General features: G+C 41.6%; 1 protein-coding gene across 2 annotated transcripts in view; it reads left to right on the forward strand.

The window, feature by feature from the left end:
- PLXNB2 (plexin B2) overlaps positions 1-22,269 on the forward strand; it is a 182,532-nt gene extending 160,263 nt beyond the window's left edge. For both annotated transcript variants that reach the window (XM_066591865.1, XM_066591866.1), the window contains 11 exons: positions 154-300; positions 4,190-4,346; positions 7,602-7,702; positions 7,868-7,952; positions 8,778-8,932; positions 11,240-11,400; positions 12,163-12,310; positions 14,835-14,899; positions 17,527-17,602; positions 19,890-19,964; positions 21,221-22,269. In XM_066591865.1, coding sequence (XP_066447962.1) covers positions 154-300; positions 4,190-4,346; positions 7,602-7,702; positions 7,868-7,952; positions 8,778-8,932; positions 11,240-11,400; positions 12,163-12,310; positions 14,835-14,899; positions 17,527-17,602; positions 19,890-19,964; positions 21,221-21,325 — 1,275 coding nt within the window. In that variant the 3' untranslated portion in view covers positions 21,326-22,269. The remainder of the gene's footprint in view (positions 1-153; positions 301-4,189; positions 4,347-7,601; positions 7,703-7,867; positions 7,953-8,777; positions 8,933-11,239; positions 11,401-12,162; positions 12,311-14,834; positions 14,900-17,526; positions 17,603-19,889; positions 19,965-21,220) is intronic.
- The last annotated feature ends 419 nt before the right edge of the window (positions 22,270-22,688 follow it).

Consider the following 22,688-nt stretch of genomic DNA (forward strand, 5'->3'; position numbering starts at 1 on the left):
TTGGCTTCTTATTCTGCTATCATAAAGCAGCCGCTGCTCATGCATGAACAAAGAATCGTTTTCACTGGGGATAGGGATTTGGGATGTTAACACCATTAAAAGCTATTCCTAGATCTATTTAATAGGCATATTTGTATTTTATTCCAAATGCAGGACACAGCTGGTGAACATCTATACAAACTCTTCAAGGCAATCAAACACCAAGTGGAGAAGGGCCCTGTGGATGCTGTGCAAATTAAAGCCAAATACACCCTGAATGATACTGGATTACTGGGGGATGATGTCGAATACACACAGTTGGTAAGTAGCCGCTTTTGTAAATGAAGAGATACAATTGCACAGACGGCACAGTGGGTTCGTACTCTTGACCAAAGTAATCATTGTGAATAACAGCCCCGGGAAGAATTAGACCTCTAATCTTTTAGAATCGCTTGAGATGGCAGTAAGTGCAGCTCTATAAAATTTTGATGAAAACTTCTATTGAGGAGTGAAATGGCATTCTAACACCAGGAGCACTAAATGTATAAAATGGTCCTTAAAAAAAAAAAAAAAAAAACTATCATCTCACATGATCCTATTCATTCTGATGCAATAAATTAGTGACAAATATATGTATAAAGAATTCTATAGCTTTTCACAAACCCAGTGTCTGGCTGCAGAAGAGCCTGCCACCTTATGCGGCGCTCCGTCTACAGATGGAAACAAGAAATTATACCACTCATTAGTTCACATGTGACAGTCAAGGCCCGCGGGCCGAAACCAGACCACCGTGTTGTTTTGTGTGGCCCCAAAGATCCGGACTCAGAACGACCATCTCTCTAGTTTCCCTGGAAGACACAGCCAGCACTTGGCAGAGGGGGCAGTGCCAGCACAGGGAACAGTGCCATCTGGGGTTGTGAGCTCCGACTTGCACCTCCACACTGCTCTGCTCAGCAACTCACAGGTGTTGGCACAGCTGACAGCCCTACCCAAGCACCCTAGCCACCCTCCAAGGTAGGAAGCTTGACACTAAAGTGTTGGAAGGGGCGGCTATTATCTAACCTGGGCCTAAAGGACATCTTGGACTTTTAATGACCAAGTGGCGCACCATAACCTCTCTGGTGGAACAATTTGAACTACTTTGCAACCTTAGAAAAAAGGTACATACACCATAGAAAGCTGCTGGGACACTTGTATTTTACACCCGTGTCTCAGTTTTTGTATGCAATCCAGAGAATCCCCATCATGGTACATAGAGCTCCACAGCCATGTTAAGTAGTAGTTACATTTAGGACTCCTTCACATGGGCGTATGCAGTTTCGGTCTGTGAAATATGTATGTTTTCATGGAGCTAAACTGTGCGTATTCACTGCATATTTGGACCACCTTCCATTTTTTTTGCACACATTCACTGCATTTTTCACATACACGGAAAAAACCACAAGAAGGTTTGTGGATTTCTCCTGCCTTCATGCATAAATGCACAGCGGATTTGCATGTGTTGTGTATTCATGCTATCCTATTGACTTAATGGGCAATTTCGATCCATAATACAGACCAAAATTGGACATATTGGAATTTTTTTGATGCTCATAAAGTTAATGCATAAAAACGCATGTCTGAATACCTCTATGCAAATCAGTGGGGTTTCAGCTCTCCGTTTACCAGTGTGCATCAGGGAGTCAGAAGCTGGTGTGGCCATCTTTGTTCAGAGGGTCGTTTTAACACTTTTGATCTTTGCAGGATTTCTTTTCTCCAGGATTGTGTTTATTTTGCAGTTTGACAACCACAACGGACATGTTTTTTATTTTATTTTTTTAATTGCTGGATTTCATGTTCCTTTACCATTCTTTTGACATTTATTTGTAGTTGAAGTAGAAATTTGCTCTGCATGTTATGGCATTTAAATTAGGTCAGTTTGTAACAATCCAGTGTGATTGGAAGGCCAATATTTTCTCCATACTAACATAATATCTCCCGGGAGCCACTTGGTGACAGTCGTGTAGCATTAGTTGTCACTATGAATAAAACTGTGCTACAGCCTAGTCATAACGCCAAACTAAACTCATATGGTTCATAGAGATGTCTCTAAACAAAGTTCAGTTACATGTTAAAGTGTACCTGAGCTTAAAAAAGTTTCAATAGCATCCCAGGTCTTCATTACTTCACTGCTTTTGATGCTGATTGCACCAGTTTGAGCTCCATTAGTTCAGTTATCCATTTAGATAGATTTTCCTATTTTTCAGCTGCCCTACTGTTCATAATCCACTTACGGGCGGGGGTGTCCTAAACCAGCCATTCTTTACTGTACTGTGCTGGCTGGGAATGCCTCTCCCATAACTTCCCATGCGGGCTTGCATAGCCCTGCTTCAATCAATTGCATGGCAACATCTGAGTGCCCACTCCTTTTGCAGGTAGTAACTGGCAGTGTCTTCAGTTGATTGCAAAGCTGCTGGAAAAGAGACCCCTAGTGGCAGGCACTTCAAACTTTATTCTCAGTGATAAAGCAAAAAATCTTTAATGCAAGTACACTTTGTAAAAAAAAAAAAAAAAAAAGCTAGGACCTACAAGGAGAAGTTTTGCTGGAAAACTTTGCATTCAGTTACATTTTGGGCAGATATGCAAATTATTGAGATTTGTGGTGTGATTAGATGAATGGACTTGCTACCTGAGGTCCTAGAAGTGGTTCCACCCTTGGCCTATGAAAAGGGTGTCAGGGGCTACTTGTGTGTAGTGACCTCTTACCGCTTGTGTAGAGTTTGTTGACCACTAGACTCCTCTATGATGCAATCAAAGAGGTTTCCCCCAGTTTACAGAGCTTAAATCGAGACACATTATTGGAATGTGAGAAGCTGGATGGTCACTTGGACAAATTTCCCACCATTGGGACCATTCTGACCAGACTGTTAGGAGGTGTTGGGACCAGTGGATGCGTGAGGGCTCAGGACGCCCTTGATAGATCACCAGTAGAGAGGATTGTAATCTCGTCTGACAAGCATAAGCAGCTCCAACTGTTTTATTATCTGTCATCCAGAGACAGGTGGCACCATTGTTACAGGCCCGTGTCTGTCGGAACCATTTCCAGGCACAAGGACGTTTGGTCTCATGGTGTCCATTGCTTGTGCTGCCTTTGACACCCACCATCGCCTCTGTTTGCAGTGATGATGTGAACAATGAAACTGGACTGCTATGGAATGGAACCAGGTTGACTTCAAAGACTAATCCGGGTTCAGATTTTGCAACAGCCATGTTTGTGTCTGGAGTCCTTGGGGGTCAGCGCCTCAATCCTACCCTTGCTGTAGAGCTGCACACTGCCCCCACTGCTGGTGTGGTGGTCTGGACAACCCTAGTACTAGTTTCATTTGATTTCAACAACTCCTAGGTGGTTGATATTTTTTTTGACAAAGCGTGAATATATACAAGATTTGAGACATGAATGCACTGTTAGATGAGTATGAGTTTAGTGTCCATTTAAGTTTGGTAACCTGAAATCCTCACGCAACCGCACACCAAACTGTGTAAAAAAAAAAATATAGAAAACCGGCACAAGGAAAACACCGTCCCTAAAGACCCTTACCCAGGGAAGGAACCTTTCTATGTGCAGATAACCCGACCTGACAAGGGCGAACCTGACCATGTACCCAGGCCACTAGCAGCCCCTACGTTAGATAGAAGACCACAGAAAGCTAAATGAAAATGAAGAATAAACACAGTACTTAGCAGCACAGAGCTCAGATAGAGGAAGACTGAAAATTAAACAGCACTGAGCCAAAGACAAGGCCAGGTTAAATAGTCCGGAAAAATTACCAACAGGTGAGACCAAGCAAGTCTCGCCCAATACCACTCTCACCAGAAGATGAAGAAACACGTACAAAACCTGTAGCAAAATACTAGCAGCGATTGCAGAACTGCCGCAACACTGCCTTTCTTATTTGTATATATTCTCTAAAAGTAAATTTGGGCTAAATATACTCTTCTTTGCACCTTCTATGTTATGTAGGTAGTAATGGTCTATAGCAGAGACAGCTAGGCATGTCTTAGTTATAGACCAAAAGATCTGTTCTATTTTGCCTGCATTTTTCCTAAACTGTAATTTCATTACATCTTGAAAACTGGTGTTATCCTAACCGTTACATACAGTATAGGAAGTGTATACCATAGCAGCGAGATAGAAATATACTTATATTGTTATTAACCATCTTCGTTGCAGACTGTTAATGTCATTGTTCAAGATGAAGGTTTGGAGCCTGTACCAGTGAAAGTGTTAAACTGTGATACAATCGAACAGGTCAAGGAAAAAATAGTTGAACAAGTTTACAAAAGCCTTCCATATTCACATAGACCAAAAGCAGACAGCTTGGCATTAGGTGAGTGCATGGTAATTGGTGGTCAGCATTGTATCATCAGGTTTTGTTCTTTCCAAGTCTAGGCTCTGATGTAATTTATTTAGAAATGTTGCTATACTTATTTTATTTTTAGGTCAGAATTTAGGGTATAGTTTCATGCATTGGAGGAAGCAAGATCTTCAAACTACTCGTTAAAACCAAGGCTTCATGATCATGCCAAGACACAGTTTTATATTAATTTTAACAAATAAACTAATCTGGTAATTTAGGTAAAGGAGTTCTACCTCCAGTAATTGTTGTTCCCTTGAAGGCCCTTTTACACGCAAAGATAATCTTTCAAACGACTAAAAGATTGAAAGATTTTGTGTTTTATTTGCCTAAAGTGTTAATGGACATTAACACTTTATCTTCATTTGCATGTAAAAGGACCTCCAGGAGCTGTTTGTAGAGCCCAGCGTGTGATTAATTACATACCAGCTGTGCACACAGCTGCATTGTTCTCCTCGCGGCTACCAGCAGATTGCATTGTTCTGTCCGGGCTAGTGCAATCATGCCTTGGAGAGAACAACATGTGGTCTATTGAGAGATATGTGTTTGCTTTATCTCTCTGGCTAAACGATGGATTTTAAGTGAAACTTAAAATCGTCGTCCAAACGGAAAGTGTACGATGCCTGTGTTGACATTTAACGATTATTGCTCATTTTTGTCCGTTTGAATGAATTTTGAGCGATAATCATTGCGTGTAAATGGGCCTTTACCACCCTCACCACATTTGCCTTCCTATGTTCTTTTACACCCAATTGATTTGTATTTTGTAAGCTAAAATATTTTTGTAATAAACCAAAGGTAAATGTTTTACCATATCCATGTATCCAAAGATCTGCTTGACATAGAACTGCAGAAAGTGATTTGTAGATATCTCATTGTATCCTATTCCAGCTGTGAACCTAAGTATATCAGCTTTACCAGTAGAAATATATCTATAGGGTTCTAAGTATTATGCATGTAGGCCTTATGAACACACTCAGGAACGCCAATCTCTCAAGTGGTTGTCCCATGAAAATAACTTATTCCTTATGCATGGGATAGGGGATAAGTATCTGATGGGGCTCCAACTGTTGGGACCCCCACTGATCATGAGAACGGAAGTCCAAAATGTCCTCAAATGCGTGGAGTGGTGGTGACCCACGTACACTACTGCTCCATTAATTTCAATAGAACTGCCAGAGTGCAATATTCTTTTCGGCTATTCCATTAAGATGAGTGGAGTAGTACTGCACCTCACTCATTGAATTCCTGTGGATAGGATGCGACCCGTGCCCCGGCATTGACATCCCGCTTACCTGCCCGTCGTATTCTCTCTCCGCTTTGCGATGTGCCGGCTGGCACAGAGCAGAGCCGGCAAGTTAGCGGTGACGTTTCTGTGCGAGCTTCAGTGAGGCCCGCACAGAAATAGGACATGCCGCGATTTTAATACCTTGCAAGTTTTCATGTGGTCAAATCACGGCTGTCAGCATAGGATTGCATAAACTAATGCAATTCTATGGCAGCGTGCAACGGCGAAAATTCCGTGCGGAATCTCACTGCGGCATTTCCATCCATGGGCATTGGGCCTAATAGTCTTGTTGTAAATTTGTTGTGGGTTTGATTGCCTCATCCAGATATTGATGCCCATGCAGTCTGCATCATTTGGATTTTTATGTGTTACTCCTCCACATTTAAAGAAGTTCGGCTGACTTCCAAGTATTAGCAAAATCCAGTGAATGCTTTTATTAAATGTTCAGATTTAGACACACTCTTGGTGAAACAAACCCATCACCTTACAGAGAAGGCAGGATCACTCCATCAACCACTAGAGTTAACACTGAGAAAAGTCTGAAGGGGACCGAAATGTCTGGGACCAGTCACATGGCATAACTAACTGTTTAAGCCTTGCGTTAGGATGCATCGGATTATTAAAAATTACTGAGGTGCCACTTAATTTCCTCTGGAGATTGATGGCAGCAAGTCCTCTGCCGGTACTCCTATCATAGCGATGGGGTTCGGGAACATTTTTTCCATTGAAGGGATTTTCCTGGCAAATACTATTGATACCTATGCTCAGTATAGTTGATCGGCTGGGGTCTGCGGCTCAGGCCCTGGCCAATCAGCTGATAGGGCGCCCGCTGTCAGCACCATAGTGGCGGCATTTATCTCTTTACTGGAAAACCGATGTCTCAGAGCATTCTTAGGGCTGAAAACAAAAAAAAAAGTAAATTGTCTGCAAGAGCAGTGTGCTTCAATTCTTTGCTGCCCAACAGGATACCCTGGAAATGTAAGTTTCTCAATAAGGGATCCAGGGCATAAGTAAAGAAGAGTGGAGACATCAGTCACATCTGCCTATCACCCCTTTCTATAAATTATTGTAGGTTTTTAATTTGCAAAATATTTAAATGCAAATAAAGATATCCTAAGACACGGATGTCCACTATGATTTTTTTTTTCCCACCCTAGGATGTAAACTTGTGTGCCGGCTGGGAAAAGGTTAATGTAAATGCATGTAAACATACGTCCTATGGAAGGTGCAGGCTTAGAAGCTAAGCCTGCTCCATCTACAGCTGGAGCCTTCTGCGACTGATGGTCAGCCTTCTGCTCCAACACTGTGAATCAGTGAGAACACAGATACCCACTGTTAACCCTTACATGTTGTAATCAATGTGATTTCATCGGCCCTGCGCCATGTAATTGCAGCAAGGTGATGGGCTGCAATGGCCACCGTACAGTAGACAATGGTGTACAGGTCCACCATAGCCTGTGATTGCTATGATTATCGATGATGCATTTTTTGTTTTTCATTTTTCATGTCCCCTACAGAGACCTGAAAAAAAGAAATAAATAAATAAAAATGGTGTCTAAGAATGTGCAAAAATTAGCGCACTTTGCCATATTCGTTTAAAAAGAAAAAATTAACCCCTTAACACCGTAGGGTGTACAATTACGTCCTGCAGCTTCAGGGTATATATGGAGGGGGGATCTCAGGTGCATCCCGCTCCATACAACACGGGTGTCGGCTGTTTCTTACAACAGCTCCAATAAGCCGCGCCGCTCATCGCAGCTGTTAACGTTTTTAAAATTGACATTTGAAGGGTTATGTCTTTTGAAAAGTGGGCATGAAAATACCAAAACGTTGTTGTATCCTTAAGATCAAGGTAGGCCATGTCACCAAGAGGTTAAAGAGAATTGTGTGTCATGTTGAAGTCGGTGTGAGTTCTGATCTGTTTGCTGCTTTCTTTTTAGAATGGAGACCAGGCTCAACAGCACAGATCCTGTCTGACTTGGATTTAACATCATTGAAGGATGGAAGATGGAAGCGAATTAATACACTAATGCATTACAATGTAAGGACGGTTTACTGTTAAAGCTGACTGATTCAAAGTGCGTAACTGGGAACGGAAATGAAAAGTTGTAATTGGAGGGCTCTTTGTTTTCACCCAGGCGGTTGTGTGCATGATGCATGTCTGTTCAGCTAGTACTATTTCTAAGCATTGTGCTTCTATTTGCAGGTTAGAGATAATGCCACGCTTATTTTATCAAGAATTGGAGTTTCTCAGCAACAAGAAGAAAATCACCAAGACCTCCCAGGAGAAAGTATGTTTGTGCATTTCAGTGTTTCTTTATAAAAACTTTATATGAAGTGTTTAATTACAGCAGTATTTCTATAAACGTGGTTGTCAATAATCAACGTAACTGTTAAAAAGGACCTGTCAAATCCTTAAAGGGGTTGTCCGCCCCTTTAATAATGCTTTCCTTTCACTAATCATTGTAACACACAGCATACATGGGCTCAAAACGGCAGAAATATCAGCAGTAATGTCTGTTTCTTACTTTGTAAGCTGATGCTGTAAGCAGTTTTCAAAGATGGCACTGTTGTGCTGCCTTCCCACAATTCCCTGCGCCTCTCCCCTCTGTGTGCGCGCTCCTGATGACAGAGCAAAAAAGCAGTATCTCCTGTCCCAGCTCAGCTCCCGCCCACCTCCATTGAACTCATTGGCAGTGCCCTGGCCCTGCCCATTTCCATTGGGTTTCCTGGCCCCACCCATTGCAATAAATGGACAGCATTAACAGCAGTAAAGAAAAAAAAAAGTTAAAACCATGCACCCATCTATCCTTGCACCCAGAACCGCACCTGAACTGAATAGTGACAGCCTGATAGTGAACCACCCACCCACCATGCTACAAGTTATAGTGACTCCCCCCACCCCACCCCCGCCGCAACAAGTTATAGTGACAGCCATATTTTCCGCTACGTACAGACGGGTTATCGCTAAGTCATTCGTTTGGCTGGGATTTCACAACGCTGCAGATTATACACCAGACATTCCGCAGTGTATCCGTGCTGCGTGACTCGAGCCTTCTGGTACTGTTTCTAAACTGTCATTAAACGCCTTTGAATTTTGTTTCCCCCTTTATTAGGGCATGCACTACTAGAAGATGAAAACAAAGTGTGGCATCTTGTACGTCCAGTAGATGAAGTTGACGAAAGTAAATCCAAGAGAGGAAGTTTGAAGCCAAAAGAACAGACAAAGGCCATAACTGAAATCTATCTGACAAGGCTTCTGTCTGTCAAGGTAAAGTTGCATTATGTGCCATTTATTTTTAAAGCAATTGTAACATGAAAAATGTTCACAGTTAACGCCAGCCCATAATTAGATCCATAATTAGACACATTTTTTGTATCTGCATGTATTAAAAAAACTATTCTATCCTCAAATATTGCTGGACTGATGTTAGAAGAACACCACTGCTGTTGCTATTGTGTCCACTCAGTAGTTGTCAAACCTGCTCAGTCTTGCTTGCCTGTCTGCTGTACTGGGTATGTGGAGGGCTCCCCGGTGTGGTAAGTGGCAGCTTCTGAAGTTGCTGCTTTGTCTTTAACCCCTCAAGGACCAGGTTGTTTTGTACCTTGAGGACAAGACACTTTTTAGGGATTTTACCCATGTGGCGGTTTTACTGCTCTATTTTTTTTTCTTTAGCTACCAAAATTATTTTTGCTGCATTTTTTTTCCGTGACATAGGACTATTTTTTTATATCTTTTTCACTGGCTCTTTTTCTGTTTTTTTTTTTGTTTTGTTTTTTATTGAGGGTTAAAATAAAAAAGATTTATTTTTAATATTTATTGTTTTTTTAAATTATTTTTATATTTACACTAAAATAAAGTATGGGAATGGGTTCCTTTATTTGTTTCGGACGTTTTGATATATAGTATGTATGATTTTGGTTTACAGGGCACATACAGTGACTGTTTTTTTGTTGGCGACGGCTTTGTGTTATTTTCTTTCTTGTGTATGTATTGTTGTTTTTATTGTTGTTTTGTTTTACTTATGTATGGAATTATGTTTTTTACTATCTATGTCCCCATGACGTCATGAAAGACCTCTGGGGGACATTCATATATATATATATATATATATTTTTTTTTTTTTTCTTTGACACTTTCCCACTGTAGCTGGAGCGTCCATAGGAGCCCCAGTTACAGGGGAAAGCAACCCCTGCAGTGACAGTAGTCACTTGCAGAGCTGCCAGGGTATAGTCTGACCCTCCAGCTTTGCAGTAGCAGGGAATCCCAAGCGGTCATATGACCCCCTTCGGGCTCCCCAAGTGAAAGTGCATGTTACTTTCACTTTCCCCACACAGTGCTCATTGAGCACTGTATATCGGGGAAGCAGAAGACAGGAAGGGTTAAAAACTAGAGATGAGCGAGTATACTCGCTAAGGCACATTACTCGAGTGAGTAGTGCATTAGCCGAGTATCTCCCCGCTCGTCTCTAAAGATTCGAGGGCCGGCACGGATGACTGGTGAGTTGCGGTCGGGGGGAGAGAGATATCTCCCCTCCGTTCCCCGCCGGCCCCCGAATCTTTAGAGACGAGCGGGGAGATACTCGGCTAAGGCACTACTCGCTCGAGTAATGTGCCTTAGTGAGTATACTCGCTCATCTCTATTAAAAACCCCTCCTGCCTTCTGCTCCGGGTATTCAGCTGTCACTGACAGCTAGTAACCCGTTCCTGTCTCTGATTGCAGAGGCAGGAGACTTAAAGCACCGCCGTAATTTTACTATCGGCAGTGCTCTAAGCCCAGGACCAGCCGCTGTAAATTTACAGTGGCTGGTCCTAAATAGGTTAATATCAGAAGAGATGTTGAGCAACCTGTAAGAGAGTGAGATAACGTTACTGCAGAGAAACAAGACTGAGCATGTGTGACCACCTTGTAACATTTACTAAGGTGGACAGGACACAACGCCTCTTCAATAGAAACAGCAGGTGGCGCTATTCTAAAATAAGTTCAGAAATATCTGGAGATAAAAATGTTTATAATTATGAGCTGCATTTAGGCCGCCTGCACGCGGAGAGAGATGATTCTGCACGTGGGAGCCCGCAGCAGAATCCAGCCCTGTGCCCAGCCAGCGTCCGCGCATACCTGTCATTTCTCTTTTCTCTACTGCGTATGGATGCGGCAAGCCACCGTCAGACATCCACAGTACAGATTCTTCTCCTAATCTTTTTTTTTTTTTTTTTCCTCCCCACGCTGTTGCTAGGTGATGATGCGAAATCCGTGACCTGTCCGCAATGTTAATTGCCACCGCACAAAAATAGAGCATGATGCAATTTTTTTTCCTCCGCTCGCGGAAAACACAATCTGGTTTTCACAAGTGTGCAGGAAGAAGCTTTTTCTCATAGTATGCTATGAACAGTATCTGCTGCAGAGCTCTGCAGTGTGGACTCTGACCGTGGATTCCACAATGCAAATCTGTTCGCGTGCAGCCGGCCTTAATGATAGAGTATTTATCATGGGACAATGCCTTTCAGCAGAGCAGTTTAGTATGTGTTGATGAGAAACTAATTGTACACTTATATATATTTTTTTTCTTTCAACTAGGGTACGCTGCAGCAATTTGTAGATAATTTCTTTCAGAGTGTCCTTAATTCCAAACCAGTGGTACCTCCAGCTGTTAAATATTTTTTTGACTTTTTGGATGAGCAAGCAGAAAAATATGAAATCAAAGATGAAGATACAGTTCACATATGGAAAACAAACAGGTATGACATCGCAAGGAAAAAATGGTTATTTCAAATTACAATTTAACTTTTTCTTTTGGTGTGATATATGGCCCATACTTAACTACTACTATACACCTTAAAAGTGTAAAAACAGGGAGCGGGGAGATAAATTGCATCGGTTTGCTAGTGGAACAGTATCTTTCATACAGGACCAGGTTATAACATGGGCAAAAGAGAAAAATGCCATGTGTCCTCCACCATACCATCACAGAGGTCAGCGAGTCCAGTCTACTGTGTCTATGAAGTTGCTGTAGAGAACGGGAAGTCAGACTATTATTAGGCATAGTGGCTACAGTGGCAAAATATTGGGATTTTTTTTTTTAAAACATAATTGCAGGGAAAAAAATTATATAAAATCTTAATTTAAACAATGGGTCATTTTCTTATAGCATCTTGGTACTTAATCGTGATTGATCTTTTAAACTGTCTAGGCAGTCTTTGTTTCTGTTAAAAACTTGTCCTTTTGGCCTTAGCAAAAAATCTGAGTTAAGAACCACAGTGGATAACAAAACCCAGACTGTGGTTCCCATAGGTAGCATGGACACGGGCCACTTTTTTTCTGGGACAGTTTTGATGCATGAAGCCTATTTTACCAAAGGCTGAAATTTGATTTTGTGTTTTGTTTGTTTGTTTTTTGTTTTGTAACGAAGTGTTTTTGTTTTTTTTATTTGTGAGATCTATTTACGCTTTACTGAATAAGTTTATTCTACCACTAGCTAATTATGGAATTCTTCCATACAGTTTATCGCTACGGTTTTGGGTTAACATACTGAAGAACCCTCACTTCATTTTTGATGTTCATGTACATCAAGTAGTGGATGCTTCCTTGTCAGTCATTGCACAGACGTTCATGGATGCTTGCAGCAGAACGGAGCACAAACTAAGCAGAGTAAGTGAACCAAAACATTGTGTATTGTCTAGATCAAGTTTATGGGAATCAGCAAAGATATGCAACTTCACTATCACTGTTCTGTTAAGTCACAGCATCCAGGACCATGTAGTGCAAGCTATAGATGACAGCATTGCATTTTGTGCCCAGAGCTCTCAGTATACACGTGTTAGGGCTCCTTCCCACGGACGGATTTCCGCCGCGTTGCCCACAGCTATTAGGTTCTACTGAAACTAATAGCTCAATGCTTACGGTGTGGAATTCCACCGCGGAATTCCGCACCGTAAAATCACCCGGACTCACCCGCGGCATGCTCTATTTGCCGCGGGTGTACGCGCGGACGGCTTCCATTGCAGTCAATGGAAGCCGTCCATTCATGCTATCTCCCGCTGTAGCACAGCAGAAGATAGCGTGAAACCGCCTCTCCGTCTACCGCCAGCCACGTCATATGACACGGCCGGCGCGTCATGTGATGCTGTGGGCGTGTCATGACGCGGCCGGCGCGTCACATGACGCTGCGGCGTCATGTGGAACCTGGGACGCCAGATCCGCAAGTAAGTATTAAGGTCTTTGGGGGGGGGGGGGCCGGGACGGGCTCCGCCGCGGAATTCCGTGGCGGAGCCCGTCCCGGCCGTGTGCAGCCGGCCTTAAAGTTGGAGACCTGCTTAGAGAACATTCAATTTCTAAAACTGATTTTGCCAAAGTGTATCTTGTCTTTACATACTCAGTGTACAGTTTGTGAGCATTACACCTGATACATTGACACAGCACATCGGGTCAGAGCGGGTGACGTGAGCGGAAGAAGCAGTTTGCAGCACAGGACGACTGCTCACACAGCGCCAGGCAGGAGGATTAGACGAACATTATATATACCGAAAATGCTACCAATAAAAACTACAACACTCCACGCAATAATCAAGCCCTCGTATTGCCCTGGCGATGGAAAAATAAAAAGAAATTATGGCTTTTGAAAAATGAAAATCCCCACAAAAGAAGTTTCCTCAAATGAAAAAATGCAGGATCCAGCAGCACTCGCAGCAGAGAAGTCCCATTATGGCGAGGTGGAAAAATGTACAGCCACTACATTTTCCATGGTCCACAAAATAAGTTGCGTCCTTAGGATCAAAATAAGCCGCGTCCTTAAGGGGTTAAACATATTGCAAGAATGCTTATAATCTCCAGTTCTGTACATTAAAAAAATATATATTTATTAAATATCAGTTACGCTTTAACCTAGCATAAAGCTGTACCTAGCCTATATAGTTGCAAAAAATAAATGAACCCTTTGGAGTTACTTGGATTTCTGTATTTGATTACAAAGGCCTCTTCTACCTGTTCTAGTTATATTTTAGGATGGGTTTCTCAGAGGCTGCACAGACAACACTTGTGTTTTTTCAACCCCTTTAAGATGGGCCACAATGTTATTCGTCAGTGACTTAATAGTCACATTAATAGTTTTTTTTCAGTTTGTGTTGACCTACCTACTGTAGGTTCTTTGAGGTAGCCTTGTATGCTTTCTCACCTTTCAGGATAGATTGTTGTGCTCTTGCAGTGACCTCAACAGGATGCCCACTCCTATGGAGAGGACCAACAGTCCTGAATGTTCTCCACTTGTAAATTGTTTAACCGTGGATTCTTGTACACCCACGTCTTTAGCTGTGTAGTCTTTTCTAGTTTTGTGTATCTGTAGTATACATCTTCAGAAAGTTGTTCGCATCGAGGCATGTTCACATTAACCAGTCTTTTTTGAGAATAACAAATGTGTCAGTAACCAAGCTTTGTGTGCCATTATTTAATGGACAAAACACCTTTGAAACCCACATTTCCAATATCCTCCACTTAAGTTGAAAGGCCTTTTACCAAATATCTCTTTCAGAAGTCATTAACACAGAGGTTCACTTTTTCTCCCTGCACTGTGATTGTTTATTCAATCTTGCTCAAAAAAGACATGAACAATGTTTGTGTTGATAGTTTTGTTAGACCGTGTTTGTCCATGGAATTCCAGAGGGTTCACTTATCTTTTCTTGCAATTGTACTTGCCGTATTAAACGCGTTCTCGTGAAGACTATCCCTATCCACATGGTATATGGTAATCCTAGAGGGGTGATCCTGTTTGCCATCACCCTCTGTGCCAGAACAGAGAGACATTTTCTTGTATTACATGCCCACAGATTCACTAGGAATTCTGCGTGCTGATTTGCCAATGCAGAATCTGCATCAAGAGTGGACATATCATACACACACACACACACACACCCAATGTGGATTTAAAATCCACGCCTTATAGACACTACAGCTCGGATCCCCATGACAAGTAATGGGGCACGGGCTTGCTGCAGATTTGTGATAAATCCGCTGTAAATAATAAAAAATGAGAAAAGTAAAAAAAAAAAAAAGTGCCCATGGAAAATACAGGTAGTCTTTATAAGATGGATGGGGTAGGGCATGGTGTGTGCTATATGAAGTAATCTCTGTATGTGTGATAGATAGAATGACTTTTATCGTTTCATTTTACTGTTTACAGGAATCTCCCAGCAACAAGTTGCTCTATGCAAAGGAGATCTCAACATACAAGAAAATGGTGGAGGAGTAAGTCCATACATTTTTAGTTCTTGTAATTTAACTCTCTTGCGCCATAATATGTACATGGGGGGTTTGTATGCAGCAGGCTCAGAAACCGAGCCCACTACACATGTGGTGGGTGCTGCCTGTAAGAAGTAGCTGACACCCAGCCACTGTGGCTTGGATCGGAGAGACCTCCAAACCTGGCCATTAAGACTTCAATGCCACAGTCAGCACCAACCTTGGCATCTAAATGGCTGGACAGAGACGGGCATTCCTCTGTCTTTTGAGCGGCCCCCTTGTGATGAAATTGCGAGGTGCTGTTCAGTTGCAATGGCCGCATGGTCCCTATGGAATGCTCTTGGGCGTGCCATGCATTTCGGCAGTGTCTCTGGCAGGGCTTAATACTCTGGTATTAAATGTATAATATACTGCAGTGGTGAAGTATTGTACTGAGCAAGGGATTTGATGATCGCAAGTTCAAGTGTTACATTTTTTTTCCCCATTTTCCATATACAGAAGTAAAAAAGAAAGAAAAATAGTATTTATCCTGCAAGGTGAAGGCCATCAGAAAATATACACAATGCCACACTTACCTTGTTTTGGCTACGCTGTCTCCAAACATTGTTTGAATAAAAAGCTGTCTGTACGCAAAAAAGGTACCAATAGAAACTACAGCTCGCTCCACCAAAAAGAAGCCATCACATAGCGCCATGGTGGAATGGTGCAAAAACACAACTGCACCATTTTTGGGGTGTTGTTTTTACAGCGTACATGATGCGGTAAAAATGTCTTTTATGGATATTTTATTGTTGTACTTTTAATTCAAAATCTTTTACTAAAAGTCTCCCTGTCGCCATCTTCTGCCCCCATAACTTTATTTTTTCATTGAGGTTATATTAGGGCTTGATTTTTGCAAGGCGAGCTGTAGCTTCTACTGGTGCCATTTTGAGGTAATATGACATTCTGCTCTCTTTAATACTTTTTTTTTTCTTTTTCTTGGTGATGGTGTGACCGAAAGTGCAATTCTGGCATTTGTTTTTTTATACAGGATTTACCATGCAGGATAAGGTGGTATTTTAATAGATCAGACTTTGCTATAAATGCGAAAAGGCGTTTTTAAACTCTTCTTCTTTTTTTATTTCATTTAGTCTGTTTTGGGAATTTGGACTTTTGCATTTTTTTCATCACTTGTACAATAACTCTAGTGCAGTATATTGCATCTGAGCAAACAGGACTTATAGGCAAACATCAGTGGTAGACCCGGCCTCTCTCTGCCAATCCACTTAAATTTTGCTGTCGAATTGACAGCAGCATCTAAATGATTAACGGCAGGGATCGCCAGCCACTGCAGCTGAGCGGACCACTAACATGCGTATGTCTCCCGTGTAATATGCCATCCTAAAGGCTGATGAGGTTATTTTCCACGCATGTATTCGCATGTTAAGGGAAGCAGCATGTCCTGTTTTGCCAGGTGTTAAATGTCAATATAGGCTATGTAGATTTATCATGTACATACGTATTTGCTGTATACTGCGTATTTTGATTAAGCACTTGACATGTAATTGTGTTAATGGGTTTAAAACATTATAAACCTGAAGAAGAACCCTGCACTGGTTTTGAAGCTCACATTAACATCATGTATTTTTGTTAGCCATTAATTGGTATCATATCTACAAGATTTCGTGGTTTCTCTTGCTGGGAACAATCACAATTTAAAACTTAATAAAAACTATATAAATTTGGTAATACAGTTCATATGTCCTTTTTACCACACAACCCCCCCCCTTCCCTGCTTAGAAAGTTTTTATCAATTTGTTATATGGTCCATTAAATTGTATCACTGGAAAATAAAACTTGTCCCGTGTAAAACAAGCCCCCTCATACGGCGGTATCGACAGAAAAATATTTTATTTAAAGCGGAGTGGAAAATAATTGTAGTTGCACATGTCCTTAAGGGGTTAAAGCACACTTCAAAGTTCTACAAATGTTTTACCAGTGGGCTATCAGCCTTGTGGCTCATGTCCACGGGCGGGTTTGAATTCCAGGATCCACGTGGGGCACCGACGCAGATGATCCGGAGTTCAAGCCGCGCAGCTTAATTAAAGCATGCGGGTTTGTTTTCCGGACCTTCCAGTTTGGAAAACAAATTGCAGCAGGCTCCATTTTGCCACAGATCCTGCAAGGACGGCTTCCATTAAAGTCAATAAAAGCCGTCCGATCTACGGCACACCCACATCTGTCACTCCGGGTGTGCTGAGGGTCCCACGGGAAAGCGGGAGATCTCCACTGCGCATGTACGAGGGGCGTGCCGGCTGGCAGCCCCCCCACATTCACAGAGGAGACAACGGACTGGTAAGTAATGTCCTCATGTCGCAGCAGGGTGGGATCCTGTGGCAGGGCTCCCGTCCATGGAACCCGACCTGCCCGTGGACATGAGGCATTACTATTCAAGCAGTTGGGCATTCTTTGTCCAGAGCCCTATGAGGGCCCACCATAAAACCTGATTTAGCTCAGATCTGTTTTCTTCCCTGGCGGTGGGCTTTCGGTTCTCTGTAATTTATGTTTTATGAAGTCTTTGGGATTTTGCAGCTGTTTTATTTTGAATGATTTAAAACAAAGTGTATGCTTTTTTTTTTTTCTTAAATCTTCAGCTATTACAAGGGAATCCGTCAGATGGTACAAGTTAGTGACCAGGACATGAATACACACTTAGCAGAAATTTCAAGGGTATGTTGAATTCTTGATGCATTTTAGCAATTTATTTATACCTCTATAATGCCTTAGTGTCACAATGTACTGACTAAAGTCATGCTTGCAGAAGGAGCGGGAATGTTCTTAAAGCCGGTTTGACTTTTTCACTAACTTTTCAGAATATGCTGCCGTGTATATATGAGAATTAACACTATCTGTTAGTCTTGTATCCTGTATTTATCACCATTTTCCCCCCTCTGCAGGTTATATCTCTGAGCTGGTGGGAATAAACTGCTTTAGTACTTTCTTCAATACACAGTGCATGGAGCAGACAGCAGATACTATCCCCTGACAGTAAATTAACCTACAAATGCTCTGACTCTTTAGGGCGGTTATGATTAGAACAATACTATGTAAACCATAATTAACCCTTAGGTAACTAATACCCTATTAAAACACCTAATTATTCACTACTGTAACACAACTTTTATTACAATTATCAAAACACATTTAGATAGTGATTTGCATGCTTGCTAATTATCACAATAGAATAGGATATAAGCGCGAGTTCTTTAACCCCTTCCTGACACCTATATATGTCTTAACTGCATATGCTCCATGCAGTTAGGACTTATATAGAGGTTCACAGCATATGCTGTGTATGCAGCGGGCTCGGAAGCTGAGCTTGCTCCATCCCCGGTGGGTATCTGCTGTCTGACAGCTGACACCTTCCTATAACATTTTAAATCGAAGTTAACTTATATTGCAGCTGTTAACCACTTATATGCTGCTGTCAATTCTGACAGTAGCATTTAAAGGGAACCTGTCATCAATTATAAGTGCTATAACCTAAGTTGTAGTGAGTATAGTTCAGGTGACGGTCACCCAATTCCTGACTCTTTGCCAGAAGGCTGCATACTCGCACCTCTTATAGAAAGTAATAGGAGATGCACGCACAGCCTTCTGAAAGGAGTCAGGCTGCTGTGCACACACTGACTTTGCTGGGGACACCGCAGGAAGGGGGAAAGGCTGGGCGAGTATGAGACTCAGCTTTCTTTCTCCTAAACTGTAAGCGCCATCACTTAGTTTATGGTGCTTATATTTGATGTCAGATTCCCTTTAAATGTCCCAATTGTTCGGGATTCCCCCCCCCCCCCCCCGTCTCCAAGAAAAAAATGAATAGAAAGCGATCAAGAAGCCGTATGTACCCCAAAATGATACCAATGAAAACTGTTTGTTACCTCGCAAAAAAGGGGCCGTGACATAGCGCTATTGACGGGAAAAGAGAGTTATGGGGCAAAAGACAGCAACAGAAAGCTATTTTCGTTTCTCTTAAAATGGCTTTGTTTTGGGGTTTTTTGTCAATAGTACTTTTATAAAATAAATTTGGTATTGCTGTAATCGTACCGACCCACAGAATGAAGATCATGTAATTTTCACTGCACTGTGGATGCCGTAAGAACACCCCACACTCTGCCACAATGCTGTAATAGCGTTTTTGTTTCCCGTTTTGCCCCATGTAGAGCTAGTTAAAAGATTTCCAATACATTATAGGGTACGTTAAATGGCACCATTACAAAATACAACTCGTTCTGCAAAGTGAGCCTTCATGTGGAGACGTCACTGCAAAAGTACAAAAGTTATATTTTGAAATACCAGAATACCAGAACTTCACAATGACCTCATTGGGCACAGGAGTATCAGTGACCCTTGGTCATGAGAGTTAAAAAGTTAGGGATCATTTAAAGGGGTTTTCTGGGACCTTATTGATTTGCGCTCCTCAGGAATAGGAGCTGTGCCTGCAATTACCAGACCGGACCACCGCGCTACAGACAAAGCAGTCACTTCTGGGTCTGCTACCCTTGACAGCTAGCCCAATTTCTGCATATGCAGATCACAACATGAATCTGACAGCACGGTGCTTGTGTGAGACTTGGCTGTGATGCATGGCGGCGAGAGGGGCAGACTTTAGGGACAAACAGGCTGCTAGTAGAGAAGGTCCTACTGGACTGCTCTGCCTCAATTACACATGGCGCGGGGGAACTTGGAGCTCCAAATACTTTAATTATGGAACCAACTAAAGACTTTAGAAAACCGAGCACTGTTAGTATTGCAGCGCTGCTCTTGGATTACACTACTATAATAAGCTGACAGGTTCCCTGCTGTGCAGGCGTTATCTATCTGGTACAGTCTACAGATATACGTAATATGGGTATGGCTATAAAATGAAATGCCTCCTATGTTGTTCTGAAGAGTTTGCCTGCCCAAGCTGTATAAACTGTACAGCTTGTAATGAATGTATTTCCCTTCTGGATCTTCACAGGCACACACAGAATCACTAAACAGCATGGTAGCACTACATCAGCTCTATCAGTATACAAAGAAGTACTATGACGAGGTAAGTGCTTCATACTGGTAACGCTTGGCTTAGTGTATATGTTGGGCTGCACACATCAAGACTTTCTGTTTAATATATTGCATATTCCTCTGTTATGTTTGTTCATTGTTTCGGCAAGCAATTCGTGCAGTTCGGATATTCAATAAGACACCAAACATGTAAATGTATCAGGACAGACAATTCCAAACAATTTGAGTGGGTTTTTTTCACTCAAAATTTTACAAAATTCTGGGGAGTCATTACCCGTTAACCTGTTCTTGTCCAGCAGTCCAAGCTTGCTAATAAAATTCTGCACACTTCACTATGAGATGCAGCCTTGCTCATAAAGTTGCAGTGTGGAAATGGTTCTGCTAAGTGAAATTTAATGCTTAACGCTTCAAACAGCTATAACATTTTTTTTTCATCGACATAGCCGTATGAGGGCTTGTTTTTTATAAGTCACATGATCGCTTCTACAATATACTGCAGTACTTCAGTACCACAGTATGTATTTTTCACATTCACCCATTAAGTCCTACCATAGGTAGGACTTAGTATGGTTAAATACATGGCAGTTCTAGGACCCTTAACTAGGCTCAGGGCTGCCATGGCAACAATTGGCACCCTGTGATCGCATCATGAGGGGCCAATGGTGAGCTGGGAGGGGCCCTCCTCCAGCTGACAGTTTACATGCTGCAGTAAGCTGTCAATTGGCTGCAATTGCAGCAAGCTCTGACTGTGGCTGTTTGTGATTGGTATCCTCTGTCAAAAAAGCCAGCACCCACTGGTTATGCATACCCACCTCACACTTTTTTGACAAACAAAGAGGGGGAGGGGGTGGGTTTTATGTGCTTGGATTTGATTTTTTTTTTAAGTCCTGTTTGATGGAGGTCAGACTGCCATTATTTGTGAGACATTTATTAAAAGGTGCACACTGCTGATAAATTAATGATGTTGAGTCACATTGTATGTCACCCAGCTGCTGGAGTCATATTCCAACAAGTTTTGTGGCTTTTTAAATGGGCAAACGTTTAATCTGTTTAAAAAATAATAATCTGCTCCACTCAAACTCCACCCCCTTTTTGAAATATTTTGAAAAAGTGGAGAGAAGCGTACAACGGCAAAAGGTCTCAACATTTTGGCATAAATTGTGTTTTGCAAAGAAAATGAGTAACTTTTGACAGCAGAAAACTATAAACCCGCCGCATTCTATCCAATAGATGATACTGGGTGAGGAAGGCCGATGGAGTCTAACAGTTGGTTTCTTTGTATTCTAGATAATAAACGCTCTAGAGGAGGATCCCAGTGCACAGCGCATGCAGTTAGCAATCCGGTTACAGCAGATAGCGGCTGCCTTAGAGAATAAAGTCACCGACCTTTGATTGCGGTGATGGGAGAGAAGAAGCATGGAAATGAAGACTTTTTTTTTCTTCCTAAGCAGCAGAGTGTTATATTTTTAAAATGCCCTTTTTGCCTTTTTTTTTTAATTAGACCTATTTGACTTGCACATTAGGAAAAGCTGAGGAGGAAAAAATGTTTTTACTGTAAAATAGGCCTCAAATGAAACCTGTGTTCTATGTGGGAAGGGACATTTTTTTTATAGCTGATGTAATTACATGATGCTGAGGATGGCATTGACATTTTTAAATTCATTATGCAAACCTACTAAGTTTGTAATTTCCTTTTCTAGTGAAGCAATACACATGCCAAGCAATCATTTCAACTCATTGGAAGATCTTTAGTCCTAGGTTTCCCTGGTATTTTCTGTTTCAACAACTGGATAATTAATGTGAATCTGTGACAATATTTCCATTCTCCACAAAGTGCCATGAGGGATCATGCAATGCAATGTATTGCTACCCAGCTTTTAATGGAGTTCTGAAGCTGCCAATAGGAAGCACAAACAAAAGATGTTGTTTTTGTTTTTTTTGTTTTTTTTAAATATTTTGAAAATTATTTTATATAAATATTCTAATGTGCCTTACATGTATCGGTTAATGAGCGACTGAAGATACATGACTTTGTAAAGAGTATAGAAAATTTTATTTATGTCACTGATTTTTTTTTTCTGTGACCAAATGTAATTAATTGTGTGTCAATGCCGTACACGTTGACATGATTACTATGTAAATTTTAATATGTTTTATCATGTATTAAAATGTTACCGGAACTTTACATCTCCATCTGGTAGCTAATCTGAAAAGCACCTTTTCATTGTATTTCTACATTAGGAATGTAAACTGCTATATGTGATGTTAGACCACAACCAGCATCTGATTGTACATTTCAGTACCCAATAAAGAGTCTTACATCCCTTTAAGATTAATGCAGCATCTACACTAGTTATATTGCTTGCTGTGTGTTAATACAGTTGTCTTCAAACCATACTTGAGGAGCCATGCGCCTGCTCATCCCTTTACACAATAGCCCTTTAAATCAGGCTTTACAGCAAAGTGGTTGGCTTAATGGCCATCAAGACATAGCCCTTATGTCTAAAGGGGTTTGGTGATATGGGATTTAAAGAAATTAAGCTAAAATCAGGAAATGGTATTGAATTAAAAAGAAAAAGCAACTACTAATCCCCTGCCGGTCCTCCGTTGGTCTCCACCGCTCTTTATCTTCCTGCAGTGATGCGACATAAATTCACATGACTGCAGCCGGTCATTGGCCAGTGAAGTATGGCATGCCATTGTTGCAGCAATATGAAAACTGTCAGGGACCTGCGTGGCATCGGCACTCTAGTAG

Source organism: Eleutherodactylus coqui, chromosome 2 (genome assembly GCF_035609145.1).
Source record: "Eleutherodactylus coqui strain aEleCoq1 chromosome 2, aEleCoq1.hap1, whole genome shotgun sequence".
In the NCBI taxonomy this organism is placed as follows: domain Eukaryota; kingdom Metazoa; phylum Chordata; class Amphibia; order Anura; family Eleutherodactylidae; genus Eleutherodactylus; species Eleutherodactylus coqui.